Source organism: Protopterus annectens, chromosome 5.part1, assembly GCF_019279795.1.
Source record: "Protopterus annectens isolate FY-2018-M chromosome 5.part1, PAN1.0, whole genome shotgun sequence".
Taxonomy (NCBI): Eukaryota; Metazoa; Chordata; order Ceratodontiformes; family Protopteridae; genus Protopterus; species Protopterus annectens.
Genome location: NC_056736.1, coordinates 578,247,933 through 578,264,182, shown reverse-complemented (window position 1 = coordinate 578,264,182; position 16,250 = coordinate 578,247,933). Strand labels below are relative to the sequence as shown.

General features: G+C 41.6%; 1 protein-coding gene across 1 annotated transcript in view; it reads left to right on the top strand.

Annotated features, from left to right (window-relative positions):
• The window catches only part of MPHOSPH8 (M-phase phosphoprotein 8), a gene marked incomplete at its 3' end in the record, with an annotated part of 1,147,086 nt that overhangs the window by 897,949 nt on the left and 232,887 nt on the right, over positions 1 to 16,250 (top strand). The window contains 1 exon segment of the mRNA XM_044072830.1: positions 5,454 to 5,584. Within this exon segment, the coding sequence (XP_043928765.1) occupies positions 5,454 to 5,584 (131 nt within the window).

The window sequence follows — 16,250 nt, the reverse complement described above, 5'->3', positions numbered from 1 at the left end:
CCCACGAATGGATGCTGCATCCGGACATCTTCAAAACCATTACAGGGAAATGGGGACTACCAGAAATAGACTTATTTGCATCCCCACACAATCACCAACTGAAAAAATTCTGCACAAGGACGTACCACCCACTTGCTTGGAAAGTGGACTCCCTATCTTTCAGTTGGAAAAACCTGACCGCATATCCATTCCCACCTCTTCCTTTGATGCACAAGGTGCTATTGAAGATCAAAGAAGACCGTCCAAGGATCATCCTGATAGCTCCAGACTGGCCAAGGCAACATTGGTACCCATTACTGAGGAGTATGTCTCGGGAACAAATATGGCCTCTGCCCCTAGTTCCCTTGCTGTTAACACAGAACAACTTCAAAACCCTGCATCCAAACCTGAAAACACTGCAGCTGGCTGCCTGGAACATTGCACAAGACCAAATAACCCATATTCATCTCAAAGGGTTAAAGACATTATCTTGGAGGCTCGCAGACCCTCAACAAGAAAAAATTATTCAGCAAAATGGAAAAGATATCTCATTTGGAGTACTGCAAAAGGAGAGAATCTGTCACTGGTAAACATAGCTAACATCCTGGAATACTTGGCAGAGCTCTTCCACAACGGCCTGTCCTATTCTTCCATTAAGATTCATGCATCAGCTATTTCAGCAGAATACAACTTGGACCCTCCAGTCTTCTCACATCCTCTGCTCAGGCAGTTTCTGAGAGGGATTAAAAATGTAAAGCCACCTAGGAAGCCACCATTGCCAGCATGGGACTTGAACTTTGTGCTAGAAAAGTTGACACTCCCTCCTTTCGAGCCAGCAGCAACAGCAGAATTACAGTACTTATCATGGAAAACTGCTTTCCTGCTTGCAATCACTTCAGCAAGAAGGGTATCTGAGCTACAGGCATTAATGGCAGTACAGCCCTTCCTGATCTTCCATCAAGATAGAGTGTCCATGAGAACTAATCCTACTTTTATGCCAAAGGTGGTCTCCAGGGTGTCTTTAAATCAAGCTATCCACCTACCTACATTCTTCCCCAACCCACAGAACAGGGGAGAAAGACTGTTGCATACCTTGGATGTACATAGCCAATTACGTTACTACCTGGACAGGACCAAGAGCAATAGAAAAACTGACCAGCTACTAGTAGCATATGCAACAGGAATGGAAGGAAAAGCAATTTCAAAACAGGCAATCTCTAAGTGGATAGGAAATTGCATTAGATTCTGTTACTCCTACCATGGGAAGAAAACTCCAGAAAACATCAGGCCTCACTCTACAAGGGCTACAGCCACTACCACAGCTTTTTTACGAGGAGTGGCTACCAAAGACATTTTAGAGGCTGCTACTTGGAGCTCCGTGCATACATTTGCCAAGCATTATAATTTACCTTTATACTCCAGATCCCGAGCAGGTTTTGCCACTACTGTTTTGCAAGGGATCTTAACTACACCATAATCTTATTTCTCCTCCTCCCCCAGTTTGGCTATGGTATTCTACCCATTTGTAAGGACTGCAGATGCATCCTTGAAGGACATAGTACAGTTTTGTACCTACCATAAATGTAGATGTCCGATAGGCATGCATCTGCAGTCAGGATTACCCACCCTCCTTCCCCTCTGTGGTACTCCTAGGGTATTTGTCCATCTTGTAGCTAGCTGGGGGAATCTATTATGGTGTATTTGTTTGTATATATGTACATACATGCTTATTTTTTGTTTGCTCTACTATTTGGAACCATTTGCATTTATCCAAATTTAGCCTTCCTAGAGGGCACCTGGCATTTGGGGCAAGAAACACCGAGGAAAATGGCGTCGGCTGATGCCTTTATACCCGAAGAACTGCAGCTATGACGTCGGGTGAAGTGTGACACCAGCCGAGGCCAGACCCAGACTTTGGAATCCGGCTGACCGAAGGGCTGCCTGACGACAGGACAACCCATTTGTAAGGACTGCAGATGCATGCCTATCGGACATCTACATTTATGGTAGGTACAAAACTGTACTTTTCTGGTCTTGCAATCAGCGTAGAAATCTATTTCTACCTGAAACCTATTATGTGAATGTACATAATTCATACCTTTATGAATAAACTTATAGGCTATACACTTCCTACATTTAGAAGTACCTTTCCTCATTGATGTTAAAACTCTTATCTATAACACGTCTTAGTTCATCCACTGTATCTAAAATATCCCAGTTACGTTTGATGATATCACAGACTCTAATAAGTATCTGATGAGTATGTTAAAGGAAATGTAAGGACATCTGTTCTCTCATGTATATGAGTATCTTCATTTAACAGTGGTTCAGAGAAATAGGGCCTTTCTTTACTTTGTCTCTGTTTCAATGCATCTGTTATGCCTCTATCAATTTCATTAATTTAAGTACCCTCTCTCTAAGAAATCTTTCTTCAGAAACTCAAGTGCTGAACTAAGCTGTTGATCCTCGTTATGGGGTCTCATGAACCTAAGTACTTGTCCCTTAATCACGTTCTTAGGGATATGCCGGAGGTGCATACTACTCTTATGAAGTAGACAATTCCTCCAAGTGGATTTTCTATAAATACTAGTCTCCATATGACAGATATTTATAGAGTCTGTGATATCATCAAACGTAACTGGGATATTTTAGATACAGTGGGTGAGCTAAGAAGTGTTATAGATAGTGCCACACTTCTCTTTTAAAATTAGTAGGTCATTGAAGAGGCACCTATGCTATAATGCATCCACTACTACAGTTTTAACATCAACTAGGAAAGTTACTTTTAAATGTAGGAATTGTACAGCCTGTAAGTTTATTCATACAGGTATGAATTATGTACATTCACATAATAAGTTTCAGGTAGAAATAGATTTCTACACTGATTGTAAGACCAGAAACATATTTCTCTGAGGTACAGGCTAACACGGGAGGACTATGGCTGACCAAGGTCGCAGATGACTGCAAACTGGGTGCCATAATCGACTCTCCAGCTGACACAAGCATCCTCTAAAAGGGTCTCACAGAGATGGATAACTGGTGCCAGAGCCATGGCCTAAAGCTAAATGCCAAAAAGTGCATAGTCCATCCCTTTTGGGAAAAACAAAGTGCCCACAAATTACCACATAGGTGGTAATCTATTAAGTACGGAAGAAGTAATCGGGGACTTGGGGACCCAAGTAGATAGTAATCTCTCCTTTGCCAAAGTGGTTAGAAAGACCTTCTATATAGCCCACCTTATCACAAAAGGGTTCACATCTAGATCGAGAGGTCATTGTGGCCCTCTACTCATCAGGCCCATAGTTGAATACAGTGCCCCATTTGGGATGTACCTTACCCGACACCTGCAGCAACTGGAAAGACCCCAAAAGTACCTCACCAAGAGGATCAAGGGACTCAAACAGATGCCCTATGCAGTTCGGCTAAAGAAACTCCAGCTCTACTCAGTTGCTTACCGCCTACTCAGAGGCGATCTGTGCCTGACGTATAAAGCCATGTCCAACCCAGAATTAATGGACATACTCCACCTCAGGAAATCCAAATCCCTTAGAGCTACACGCTCCAGGAACTTAAACCTCAGCACAGAAATAAATAGGACATGCTGGAGGGACAGATTCATATCCCAGAGGCTCCCCTCATTCTGGAACAAAATCCCAACCCATGTTAGGCAGAGCCCCTCACTGACCCTCTTCAAGAGAAATCTTGACAAGTGGATGGGAAGATCGTAAGTTTACCCCTGGGATCTCTTCTGTGTCCCTGCTAGACAGAGGCACAGTAAACTAACCTTAAAAGGGCTATCTTCTGTGACCTACTATACAGAGGCACAGTCTACTAATCTAAAAGGGTGGCAAAAGCCAAACACACTCTGGCTAGGCTTATAAATGCTCTAGGGCAGATAGCCTAGTATCAACCTATGAACCTATATCTTGGTTATTGTGCTAAGTGCCCTGCATTTTATATAGGTATGAGTAACAGACAGCTTAAGGATAGAATCTTGGAACATCAGAGGTATATTAAAAATAAGAAAGATACGAATGCCCTTGCTAAACATGTAATGAATTTTCGTGCTGACCATACCTTCAGCTTTGTGGTGCTAGAAATAATTTCAGAGAATTTCTAGAGGGGGAGGATATTAGGAACAGGACAGAATCTGCTAAACAGAAATGGATTCCGTCACTGAATGCAGATAAAGAACTAGGTTTAAATGAGGTTGTTTCATTAAAACCATTCTTAAAAGCAAGACCACTTAAACACTGACATTTTAAATGTTTTGTATTTTTGCCAGTTTTTATTTCATGTATGAGCTTTTTCTTAATGTTTTTACTGATGTTCATCTAAGTTAAATTATTTGGAGACTTGTTTCTTTAAAATGTTTTTAGTGATGGTGTTAATTGATTTTATGCTAGCTTTTTAAACCTAGTGTGTACTATCAGTCTGATGAACCGGTTTGATACACCGTGAACGCGCTTACTGTTCTGAATTCAAGTTTTTATTTTATTTTGCCAGTCTGCAGTGTTGGATTTTGGTACTTTTGTTGTTTTTTACTTCTCTAAATGACATCTATGCAGCAGCCACATGGTCCTCTCATCATACCTTCACCTCTCATTACAAATTAGACCAGGTCTCAAGGGTTCCAGCATCCTTTGGCTCTATGGTGCTTCGCAATATTCTTCCATGAAACCACCCAAGGCTAAAGGAGATGGGAATTCTGTCCCACTGTCAAGGATTAGGGGAAGATTAACAACATCAGATAAGGAAGTTATGTTTTACGATAACGTTCCGTCTGTGTTGTTCATCTTCATCAATCCTTGACATACCCATCCTCCTTCCCCCATCCCAAGACTTTTAGTAGTTGTCTTAGTCCTGAACTAGTTTCTCATTAAGGATTTGCACATGGCCTCGTCTCTAGAATATCTCTACTTAACCAGTCTAATTTCTATACTATCATCTGGCAAACTCGATCTTAGGTAATCTCTGTGAGGAGCATCATGGGTAAAGCCTAGCTCGAGAGTTTGGAGAGCATCATGGGTAAAGCCTAGCTCGAGAGTTTGGAGAGCATGAGCTGAAAGATACAGCCAAGTCTGTTCCGAGGGTTCAGAACCGAACCCACTGTCAAGGACTGGTGAAGATGAACAACACAGACAGAACATTATGGTAAGACGCATCTTCTTTTTCATACTATATATATTATCGTGGCATTAACTTACTGTTTATTTGTTCTAATTGTTATCACAGTTGTGTTGCCATTGATCTTACTGTCTCTAAATTTTGTACTTTCACATGCACGTGGTTAACAAGCAGTAAATAAATAAACCCTTCAGTAAGGGTCCCGTTATTGGTCAACTGATGGATTAAGAAAACAGTTATGTAATAAACAGTTACTTATATGTGTTATTAATTCTGTATGTGTACTGTTATAACAGCAGAGTTATGAATAATTTCAAAAGAATATTTGTATTATTTTCTCTTCCCAGGATCTGGAATGCTTCTGTTCATTTTTCATGCAAACTTCTTCAGTGGGAGTGAGATAGTTGCAAGACTTTGTGGACCTTGTAGTGTTCAAGCAGTTATTTTAAATGATAAATTTCAGCTTCCTGTGTTTTTGGTAAGTAAGTTATCTTGCATAGTGAATATTTTCAGTGCATGTACGGTCATTTCTCGTTTTGCATACTGATTTTAATAGTGTCTTGTCTAACCATACCATAACTATATTTTGAGGACAGGTAAGCATCTTGCTTTATGAAATGTTAAGTGTGTGCCTTCTGCTGAGTTCTGCCATTAGATAAAAAAATGGTCACACATACTTTTATGAAAGTTTAGTAAGCTGGAGGCAAAAGTTTGTTTTTTGAAAATTCCCACTTGAACTCTGAAGGGTAGATGGCAGTTTTGTAGGAGGAAGCTTCCTTGTATGGAATTTTTGATTAAACATTTTATCAAACAGAAAAGGCTCTTGGGATCTTTAAACGTTGTAAACCTTTATTAGCCCGTTTTACTGTTGACTGTTTTCTAGAGGACTTCCCCCAAACAACTGTTTATTTGTTTTTTTTTGCTTGTATGTGAATGCCTGTCTCCAAAATGATTCAACATTTTTTTCTTGCAAATTTCATGAAATGTTACTGGCATAATTATCTATACCACACCCTTAGATTGGGCTTCTCCCCTCAAAGGCAAAGGTGCAGCTTTATCTTGAATTTTAATAGAAAAAAAAATAATTGTTGTGCTGGTTTACTCTGTAACATATAAAAATGAGAAAAATCACTTTTGTAAGTAAATGCACATTCATTTTACTTGAAGTCACAGCACTTACCTGAATTTTATTCTGACTTCGAATGACAATGTCTCACTTATAGTATCTCATGTTGTTTTTGATTTGCAGGTAATTGCTTGCTGCTGGGTAGATATTTTGATTTTTTTTTCCAGGATAAGATCATTGGATGGTCATCTTTATATTGTATAGTATATACCTTAAAAGCATTTAGAGAAAATGAAATCGCAACTGTCTGCATGCCAGTCCGAACAAGTAAAGATATAAGCTGCAACAACTACAATCACAGGAAATGTCAGTATTTTTCTGAGAAAAGGAGTATTTGTTTTGTTTCATAAGAATACACCAGTGAGACAGTGCAGCTGCATTTTGAATCTATCACCCTATGAAAAAATGTGTGTTTGTATGAGCTGATTGGCAAAACTGAGGGACCAAATGGCTTTATAAGATTTCTAGTCATATTGAACAGTATAAAACTATACGACTTTAATCATATGGAAACACTAGAGCAAATTTCTCAGAATAACATGTCATGATCCTCAGCTTCAGGTTGCACTCTGTTTGGCATTCTTAGTATAAAGAAACACACACACACTTTTATTTTCTTGCAATGTGTTTGGTCATAATTTACAGTGACAAAAAAACCCTATTCAGGAGGAACGTAGAATGTATACGTTTGTTCATAACAAACTTAGAAAATGTGTATTCTCAGTCATTTACTGCCTTCTAAATGCTGAGCAGAAGTCTGGCGCTGTTTTTAGTGTTGCACTGGATGACTTGATTAGTCATGTGCTCTTACACTAGTAGTAGTACTGCTACTAAACTTTCCTGCATCTGGGCCGCATGCTTTACAGTGCGTTGGCTGTATCCACCAGTCACCAGGGTTAAGGTCCGCATATTTATGCAAATGGGGACTACCCTGTAGAAGTCTGTGGTACTCCCATAAGGCATGTTAGTATCATATTTTCTCATGTTGGTCAGTGACTTCTTGCAACATTGTTTTAATTTGTTACTGAACTGCTCTGCTCGTGTGTGGTCCACATGGTGTTCTCTATTATTTAACGTGTGGCATTCAGCACAAAACTTTCATCACTGGATACATAAAGAGGTTCTCTGGTCTATCAGCATCTACTTGTGTATCCCTGTTGTCCTCAAATTAATGCTAACACTCTATCAAAGGACTTTAAGAATGCTTCCTGCAAGGGAATGACTTCTGGACAGCTCTGCGTAATCAAAGAAAACTATTATATACTGTTTTCCTCATCCTGACTTCTGCGTAATCAAAGAAAACTGTTATATACGGTTTTCCTCCTCCTGACTTAAATGCTTGATCAGGTCCATGGATAACCTTTTGAAATGGGTCCTTTTGTAGACATGGAGTTGCCCTGGAGAAGTCCAGTAATACCTTAAACAGTGAGGATCATCACTCTTCCACTGCTTCATAGACCCTTGGCCATCTATCCAGGGGAAAACTTGCTGTGCTATTTGGTTGTCTAGGTGCATCACCATAGATTTCCACTTTACTTTGAGTTCTACAAGTGAAGAATCCTCCTACTGATCTGCCAGGAAGTTAAGGCTTCTTTATTTGAAGGGTCCGTCAGTACAGCCCGTCCTTCTACATCTTTTCCTCATGGGTCCCAGGCACCTTCTACAGGTAACTTTTATCCACTACTTAGTTTGTTTTATCCCCTTAGTGCTTTACATTTTAAAAAGAAGAGAACATTTCATCACCAACTCTTTCTGTACAGTATGGTTGTCTTATTTACGGAGTCCGCTTTGCTGTGTGTGTGTGTATCAAGTATGGACATTTTTTCCCCTTTGTTTATTTACCAGTCCAATTAGATCTCTTGCATAATTAACCATTTTCCAAAAGGCTGTTCCTTAATCACTGGCTGCTGTCGGCAGTTTTGTGTGTGTATATAAAACACTGCATCTCAAAATGGTTTCACATTTTTTATGAACTTTTCATGGAATGTTACTGGCATAATTGTCTGTAAAAACATCCTTAGACTGGGCTAATCTGATGTCTCTTCTGTCCTTTCCTTAACTGATGGGTTATCGGATCCGACTAGTGTCTGACTTCGCCACTTTCAGACTTTAGATCCAAGGCTGAGGCTCCTTCCCTTACTCACAATCCCCTACTGTTAAGTTACCTCAGAATTCTTTCGCCACTCATTTGCATCAGACACTATCCTGTGCTTAAGCTTGGGTGACTGCCAAGTGCTTCTTTTTGAACCTTTGAAATGTATTCACTTACTGTCCTTTATTTCTGTTCTTCGTTCTTTTATTTCTGTATAGATATACACACACGCACACATATATATTATATATTTATATATTTGTGTGTGTGTGTGTATGTATATATATATATTTATAATGTGTGTGTGTGTGCATATATATATATATATATATATATATATATATATATATATATATAGTGTGTTTGTGTGTGTGCATATAAAAACCTTTTATCTTCTTTTATCTTACTTCAGTTGTTGCCCCTGTTAATTTGTTTTATTCCAAGTTTCCTTGTTATTGTTTGATTCTTATAGGTTCATAGGTTCATACTAGGCTATCTGCCCTAGGGCATTTATAAGCCTAGCCAGAGTGTGTTTGGCTTTCGCCACCCATTTAACTTAATTTTGTTATGCCCTTTTTCGAGGTTAGTATACTGTGCCTCTGTCTAACAGTGACACAGAAGTGATACCCGGGGTAAACCTACGATCTCCCATCCACTCATCAAGATTCCTCTTGAAGAGTGTCAATGAGGGACTCTGCCTAACCTGGACTGGGATTTTATTCCAGAGTGAAGGGAGCCTCTGGGTTATGAATCTGGCCCTCCAGCATGTCCTATTTATTTCATTGCTGAGGTTCAAGTCTCTTGAGCACGTAGCTTGATGGGATTTGGATTTTCTGAGGTGCAGCATGTCCGTTAATTCTGGGTTGGACATGGCTTTATACGTCGGGCACAGATCGCCTCTGAGCAGGCAGTATGCCACTGAGTAGAGCTGGAGTTTCTTTTACCGGGCAGCATATGGCATCTGTTTGAGCCCTTTGATCCTCTTGGTGAGGTACTTTTGGGGTCTTTCCAGTTGCTGCAGGTGTCTGGTAAGGTACATCCCAAAAGGGGCATTGTACTCAATTATGGGCCTGATGAGGGATGAGTAAAGAGGCACGATGACCTCCCCTGATCTAGATGTGAATTCTTTCATGATTAGGTGGGCTATATAAAATTGTTTTTCTAACCACTTTGGCCACGTGGTTGTCAAATGAGAGATTGCGATCAACTTGGGTCCCTAGGTCCCGAATTACTACTTCTGTACTTAATGGATTACCACCTATGTGTGGGCACTTTGTTTTTGCCAAAGGGGATGACTATACACTTTTTGGTGTTTAGCTTGAGGCCATGGCTCTGGCACCAGTTGTCTGTTTCTATGAGGCCCTTTTGGAGGATGCTTGTGTCGGCTGGAGAGTCGATTATGGCACCCAGTTTGCAGTCGTCTGCGAACTTGGTCAGCCACAGTTCTTCCGTGTTGGCCTGTACCTCTGAGAAATATATGCCGAACAAGAGCGGTCCCAGGACTGAGCCTTGCGGGGCGCCACTTGTAACTGGTTTGGAGTCTGACATGGCTCCAGCAATTCTAACCATGTGGGTTCTGTCCTTGAGCCAGTTTGCAACCCATCTAGTGACATAGGGGTTTATATTTAAGCTGGTGAGCTTATCTATAATGCCCGAGTGGGGTATTGTATCGAAGGCTTTTGTGAGGTCCAGGTAGGCTGTGTGGACCACCTTCCCCTCGTCAATGGCCTTGGTGACTGTTTCAAAGAAATCAACCAGGTTTAAGAGGCAGGATCTGCCCTTAAAGCTGAACTGGGTAGGATCCAGTGTCTGTAGGTCCCCAGTATCTTTATTTATGAGGTCCATGATGATCCTTTCCATAGCTTTGCAGACCAAGCTAGTCAGGCTTATGGGGCAATAGTTTCCAGGATCCGTTGAGGCACCACCTTTGTGGAGAGGGACCGCTGTTGCTGTACGCCACTCTTTGGGTACATATCCTGTAGTAAGGCTGAGATTGAACAGTAGTTTTATGTTTGGGTTTAGCTCTTCTTGGAGTTCATAGGACGCAGCCCGGGACACCGTCTGGTCCCATTGATGCTGTGTTTTTTGCTTTGGAGAGGGCAGCTCTTACCTGAGCATCTGAGATGTCAGGGGGGCAGCACTCTGCTGGGATAGATATTTGCCCTTTTGTTGGGGATGGGGGGAGAAGTTTGCGCTGAACCTGTCAGCTAGGATGTTGGCCATGTCTGTGGGTTCGGTGTATTTTTTGTCATTTTGGACTAATTCTGAGCATATCTGGGAATTCCCACCCAGGTTCCTAACATAACTAAAGAAATCCTTGTGATTATCCTTAGTGTCGTGTGCAATTTTTTTCTCGAAGCCTGCCTTAGACGATTTTATGAGTGCCCGTAGTTTTTTGCTAATACTGATCAGAGATGCCTTCCCTTTTTGGGATTTTGCTCTATCATGTAGTAGCTTCCTCCTTCTATTGTATAGTTTGTTTATGACTGGGGTCCACTAGACAGGATGTCTGCCTTTGGAGGATTGGGTCCTGGTTTTATTTGGGATTGCATGATCCATAGAATGTGTTTATAAAGGATTCTGCGGTCTGGGCCGTATTTTCCACAGGCCCGGGGGCTTTGAAGGATTCCACCTCGGTTTTGAGGAGTGTGAAATTTGCTTTAGAGAAGTTTTTCACTGTGGTTTTCAGGGCAGGGGGTGGAGTCGGGATGTGAATATCCATTGAGATTAGTTTATGGTCTGATCTTACCAGTGAGGGATACACTTCTGGTCTGGAGCATAGAGTCCCCATGTTGGTGATGATCAGGTCCAGTATGTTTTCCCCTCTTGTGGGAGTGGTAACAAGTTCCATAGCATTTGAGTTTATAAATTCTAGGAACCTTTGGGCTAGGGTGTTGGAGCTAGAGTAATGCTCCCAGTCTATGTTTGGGTAGTTGAAGTCGCCCAATATAATGGTGTTTGGAGAGACCTTCAAATTTTCCAGTGTTCTCAGGAAGGCCGAGTGGGGTTCCTGGGTTTGGGAGGGTGGTCTGTAGCAGGCTATAAACTGGAAGGCAGTTTTAACCGCTGTTAGTTGCACATGGATAGTCTCTGATGCTTCGTGCTGTGCCACCAACATGGAAGTGTGGGTATCTTAGACGAATATTGATACTCCCCCTCCTTTTGTGGTTCGGTCCAAGTTTTGGGGCCGAAAAGCATGGTATGAGGTATAACCTGGTAGTGCTGGGGTGCTCTCGGGAGCCTTGAACCAAGTTTCTTTTACTGCACAGATGTCTATGTTCTCCATGCTAAGGAGAGTTTCGAGTGTGTGCATCTTGAGGTTTAGACTTCTGGCTTTGAGTAGCATTACTCTTAGTTTCTTATCCCTTGTGATACCTATAGAGGTGGGTTTGTCTTTTGAGCCTTGCCTAAAAAAGGCACTATGGGGGTAGCCTTTGCCAATATCCGAAAGCCCAGGGGTGACAGGTGCAAGCCATCCCTAGCGAAGCATCGTGGCTTGTCGAGCATGTCATCCCAGGCTGACAGGCATTGGATCCCCTTTGAATGACACCAATACTTAAGACAATTGTTGAAATTGATCATCTTGTCTTCATATTGTGGCATCATTCTTGGTGAAGGTAAGATGCTACTCAAGGTCAGGGTCATAACGGCCTGGGCTACATGCTCAGAGAGCTCCTCTATGTCTCTCTTCATGTAGTCCAGGGAGGTACGTCTCGGGTCATTCACACCAGCATGGACAATGACTGAGTCATATTTATACTTGCCTTGGAGTGACCTGAGTGCTTGTGTTATGTGGCGGATCCTAGCGCCCGACAGGCAGCACACCGTGACCTTCTCCTTGTTCAGCCTGGTGAGCGGGACGTCAGTGTGCCTGACGATAGTCACCTATTACAAGTGTATCTGGTGTGTTTAGCCTTAAGGGCTGTGACTGTTCGGCACACTGGCTTTGTGAGCTATGTGTTGCACGTGTTTTGTTTTGGGGTAGCGGTTGCTTGGGTGTCTGCTTTGGAGGTCTCTGCTGCTTAGGCAGATTTTTATTTAGAGCCTCCGAGTATGTTTTTGTGTGTTTGGTTTACTGTCGTGGTAGGTCTATGTGAGACTGGAATTGTAGTGAGTGTGGTTTCCTTCTCCTCCTGACTGGTTTCTCCAGTACTGAGTTGAGAGAGCTTAGCCTCCAGTATGGCTATATGGTTGCATCTCTCACATGTGTTGGAATTTTTTGGAGGAGGAGAGGGTTGTCTGTGTACATGAGGCAGTTGTAACATTGCCTCAAGATTCCCAAATTCACCAGCTGGACCGGAGAGGAGATTGACAACTGACCTTTGGACATGCTAGAATAGTATTGGGAATTCCTTTATAATTGAAAAAAAAGGGCCAGTGGGGAACAAGGTACTCAAGGGGAGTTTGTGAGGGTGTAGTGCTTTTAATTTTTTAGTGCTGACTTATATAATTGCTTTAGTGAGCAAGTGCCAGGTAACTTAAATGCAATGTGTTACAGATAACTTAAATGCAAAAACGACAAACAGTAACTTTCTTTCAAGTGAAACAAGGAAATAAGTACAGTAAGCAATGCAGGTATCACTAGGGATCCACAGAAGCGCTGAAAAGCCGCGTTTTAGGTGGAATTAGCTTTTCAGGGAAATAACAAGCATACAAACAAAGCTAGATTCAGCAGGCCTGGATCTAGTCTATGCTACAGCAAACAAGGTGTACCAATTTCAGTAAGAAGCAGTTCAAATATGCAGGCACTATAAGCCTTTAACCAGAAATTCCCAGCTCAGAAGGGCAGAGTCCAGCCTCTCCTCCCACATGAGTGCAGACCACAAACCTTCTTAATGTAAAACAACTGGCCTGAAGCCCAAGTGCTTAAACCAGAATTAATACACTTTTAGAATAACAGACACTGAGCCCTCAATCAGCAGTTCCCAACTTCGAAGGATGTAAGCTACCTGTCCTGCCACCACAGTGCAGGCCACAAACCTTCCTAATGTAAAACAACTGGTCTGAAGCCCAAGTGCTTAAACTAAAAGGCTTAGAATGAGTTACACCAAGCAGTAATAAATACAATTGAGTACTTTTAAGATGACGCAAAAGCAAAATAAAGTAGGAAGAAACACAAATACAGTAAAAGCAGATCTTTTTTTTTTTTTTTTGTGAGCAAATGAGATGGGCCCAGGAGTTACAGGACAGAAACAAGTGCAAATGCGGGCCTTCAAATCAGAAAGTTGAGAGAGATGGAAGACTGCCCAAACGGCCAATAACTACAAATTCTGGGCCAGAACCACTCCTTATGTGGTAGACAGGTTACCTAGTGCTTACCACTCCAACTGATAAACTAGAAGGCTTCCCTCCAACACAGAAAGGCTTGGGGGGCTCAGAGGCTTACAAATAGTCCTGGATACAGCAAATCTCTATCTGGAACACTAATTACAGGAAAGGTAGAAAACAGATTTACAATTTTTTTTTTTTTTTTTTTTTTTTTTTTTTAAGAAAAGTAGCAAAAACAGTAGTAAAAACAATTTACATGCAGTGCAAGCTGGCACACTTGAGTATGTAGCAATATTAGTCCACACACAGTTTGAAAAAATGTAATTAAATTAAAAAAGGACTAAAAGCAAGTGCAGAAAGGGTTTATTAGGTAGAATGCGGTAAAGAGATGGGACTGGGGGAGTGTCCTAGATCAAATCTACAGTGGGGCGGGCACTGCAAAAGCCACCAAATTTAAACTACAACCAAGAACGGGGGGGGGGGGTTTCAACAGAGATGTGAGGAATCAGAGTGCAAATTATAAAACCAAAAAAAATATACTGATCTCTGTATATTTGCAGAACAGTAAGAACAGATATATAAGCAACAATTTAGCTCTATAATACAGAATAATACAGACAATATACTCAGCTCTATGTATTTGCAGATAGTCTTGTAAGGCTGTCTCTCAACACACAGGTTCCACTTTAAATGCAGGCTGCTGCTATTAAGTCATATTAAGGAACCTTGAGTTAACAACACACAAGCTATAGAAACCAAAATGGGGTGGGGTGGGGGAGACAGTTTCAAATGAGATGTGAGGAATCGGAGTGCAAATTATAAAACAAAAAAAATATATACTGATCTCTGTATATTTGCAGAACAGTAAGACAACAGATATCTAAGCAACAATTTAGCTCTATAATACAGAATAATACAGAAAAATATACTCAGCTCTATATATTTGCAGATAGTCTTGTAAGGCTCTCTCTCAACACACAGGTTCCACTTTAAATGTAGGCTGCTGCTATTAAGTCCTCTCCTTTTATCTGACTTTGCTTCGGACTGTCATTGTGATAGTTGTATTAATTTTTGTAGTTTGACCGATTTGTGAAACTGGTATGTGTTTCAGTGATCATTGCTGTCAAGGGAGCTGAATTATTTGGGTCATATAGCATGCTTCCAGAAGGATTTGACTAAGGAGCTATCCAAATCCTTGTCTGGGTCCCCTATATATGGAAGAAAAGAAATCTGCTGACATGCAGTTGGCTGCCCTTTAATTTTCATTGAACATGTCCATGCTTCTCATTTCAAATGCTACAAAGAGCAGCGGGCACCGGCATAACTGTTGGGCGGTATACATAGATGTGTGTCTGCAAAACACTTTAGAATGTCCTTTATCACTGCCCCCCCACCCCCGTGATGGTTCCACCCTTTTTAGACATAACATGATATAGACACTTTCCAGAAATGACCAAGACTGCAAAACCTTGTTTTGCATAGGAATACATTTTCCTACCACCCAGAAGACTGTCTCCAGAAATTGAGGGAAGAGATAAAACTTTGGTTCTGCAAGTCCCAAGGTTTTGCATCAGATACTACTAGTAGTACCCCCACCCCCTAGGCGGAGGGGAGGGTGGTAATAGTGGATGTCACCCCTCTGGCAGAAGTGGTCTGAATAACCAAGGCTTTTGGCTTCTTTCTCCATTAGGTCTTTTCAGTGCTCCTCCTAAACCTTTACCTGACTGCCGTACTTTGGAAGCAGTCAGGGATGCTTATCCCTTCACCCAGTAGCCTGGATGTCAGTCACCTGAGACACTTGGGTATAGATAGTTATAACCAGGGGATACACAATTTCCTTTCTCTCTTCCCCTGTGCTCAAGGAAACATCCCAGGGTGCTACTCTGTCAACAGAAGGCAGCAGCTCTACATATAAGAAAGCTGCTAGACAAGCAAGTTATCTAAGAGGTCCCACCAGATGAGCAAGAATCTGGAATTTACTCAAGGTTCTTTTAGTGGCAAGGAAAAAACAGGGACATAAGGCCAATCATAGACATTGGTCATTTGAACCAGTACATGAAACGTATGAAATTCCAGATGGTAATGGTACAGTCCATTCTTCCCTTGTTGAGGAAGGGATGATTGAATGTTCTTAGTAGACTTTCAAGATGCATACTGCCACATAAAAATGGACAGACATTCTAGGAGGTTTCTTTGCTTTCAGCTGGGAGCCAGTCACTTGCAGTTCAGAGCCCTGCCCTTTGGTGTCACTTCAGTTCCTGGGTGTTTACCAAGTGCATGGCAGTTGTTACAGCTTATCTCAGGCTGTTTGGGTTCCAGGTGTTCCCACACTTGGACAACTGTCTCATTAACCACTCCCACTAAGGATTTCCTTTTTCAAGTTATAGACTTCTTTCTCTGTCTGTTCTGCCAATTAGGAGTAACTATCAGCACAGCCAAATCCACATTCCACCCGATTCAAGCTGTAGACTTCATTGGATCAGATCTGGATATCAAGTTGTAGATGGCCAGACTTCCGGAATCAAGGATCCTCACACTTCAACAGGCATGAGCAGGCCAAATCCACAAAAAGGGCCACCCCCCAGATTTTTTTTTCCCAAGCTAGTTAGAGCCTTTCATGTGGCTAAAATCCTCCAGTTGTTTCAGGACTGGCATTTT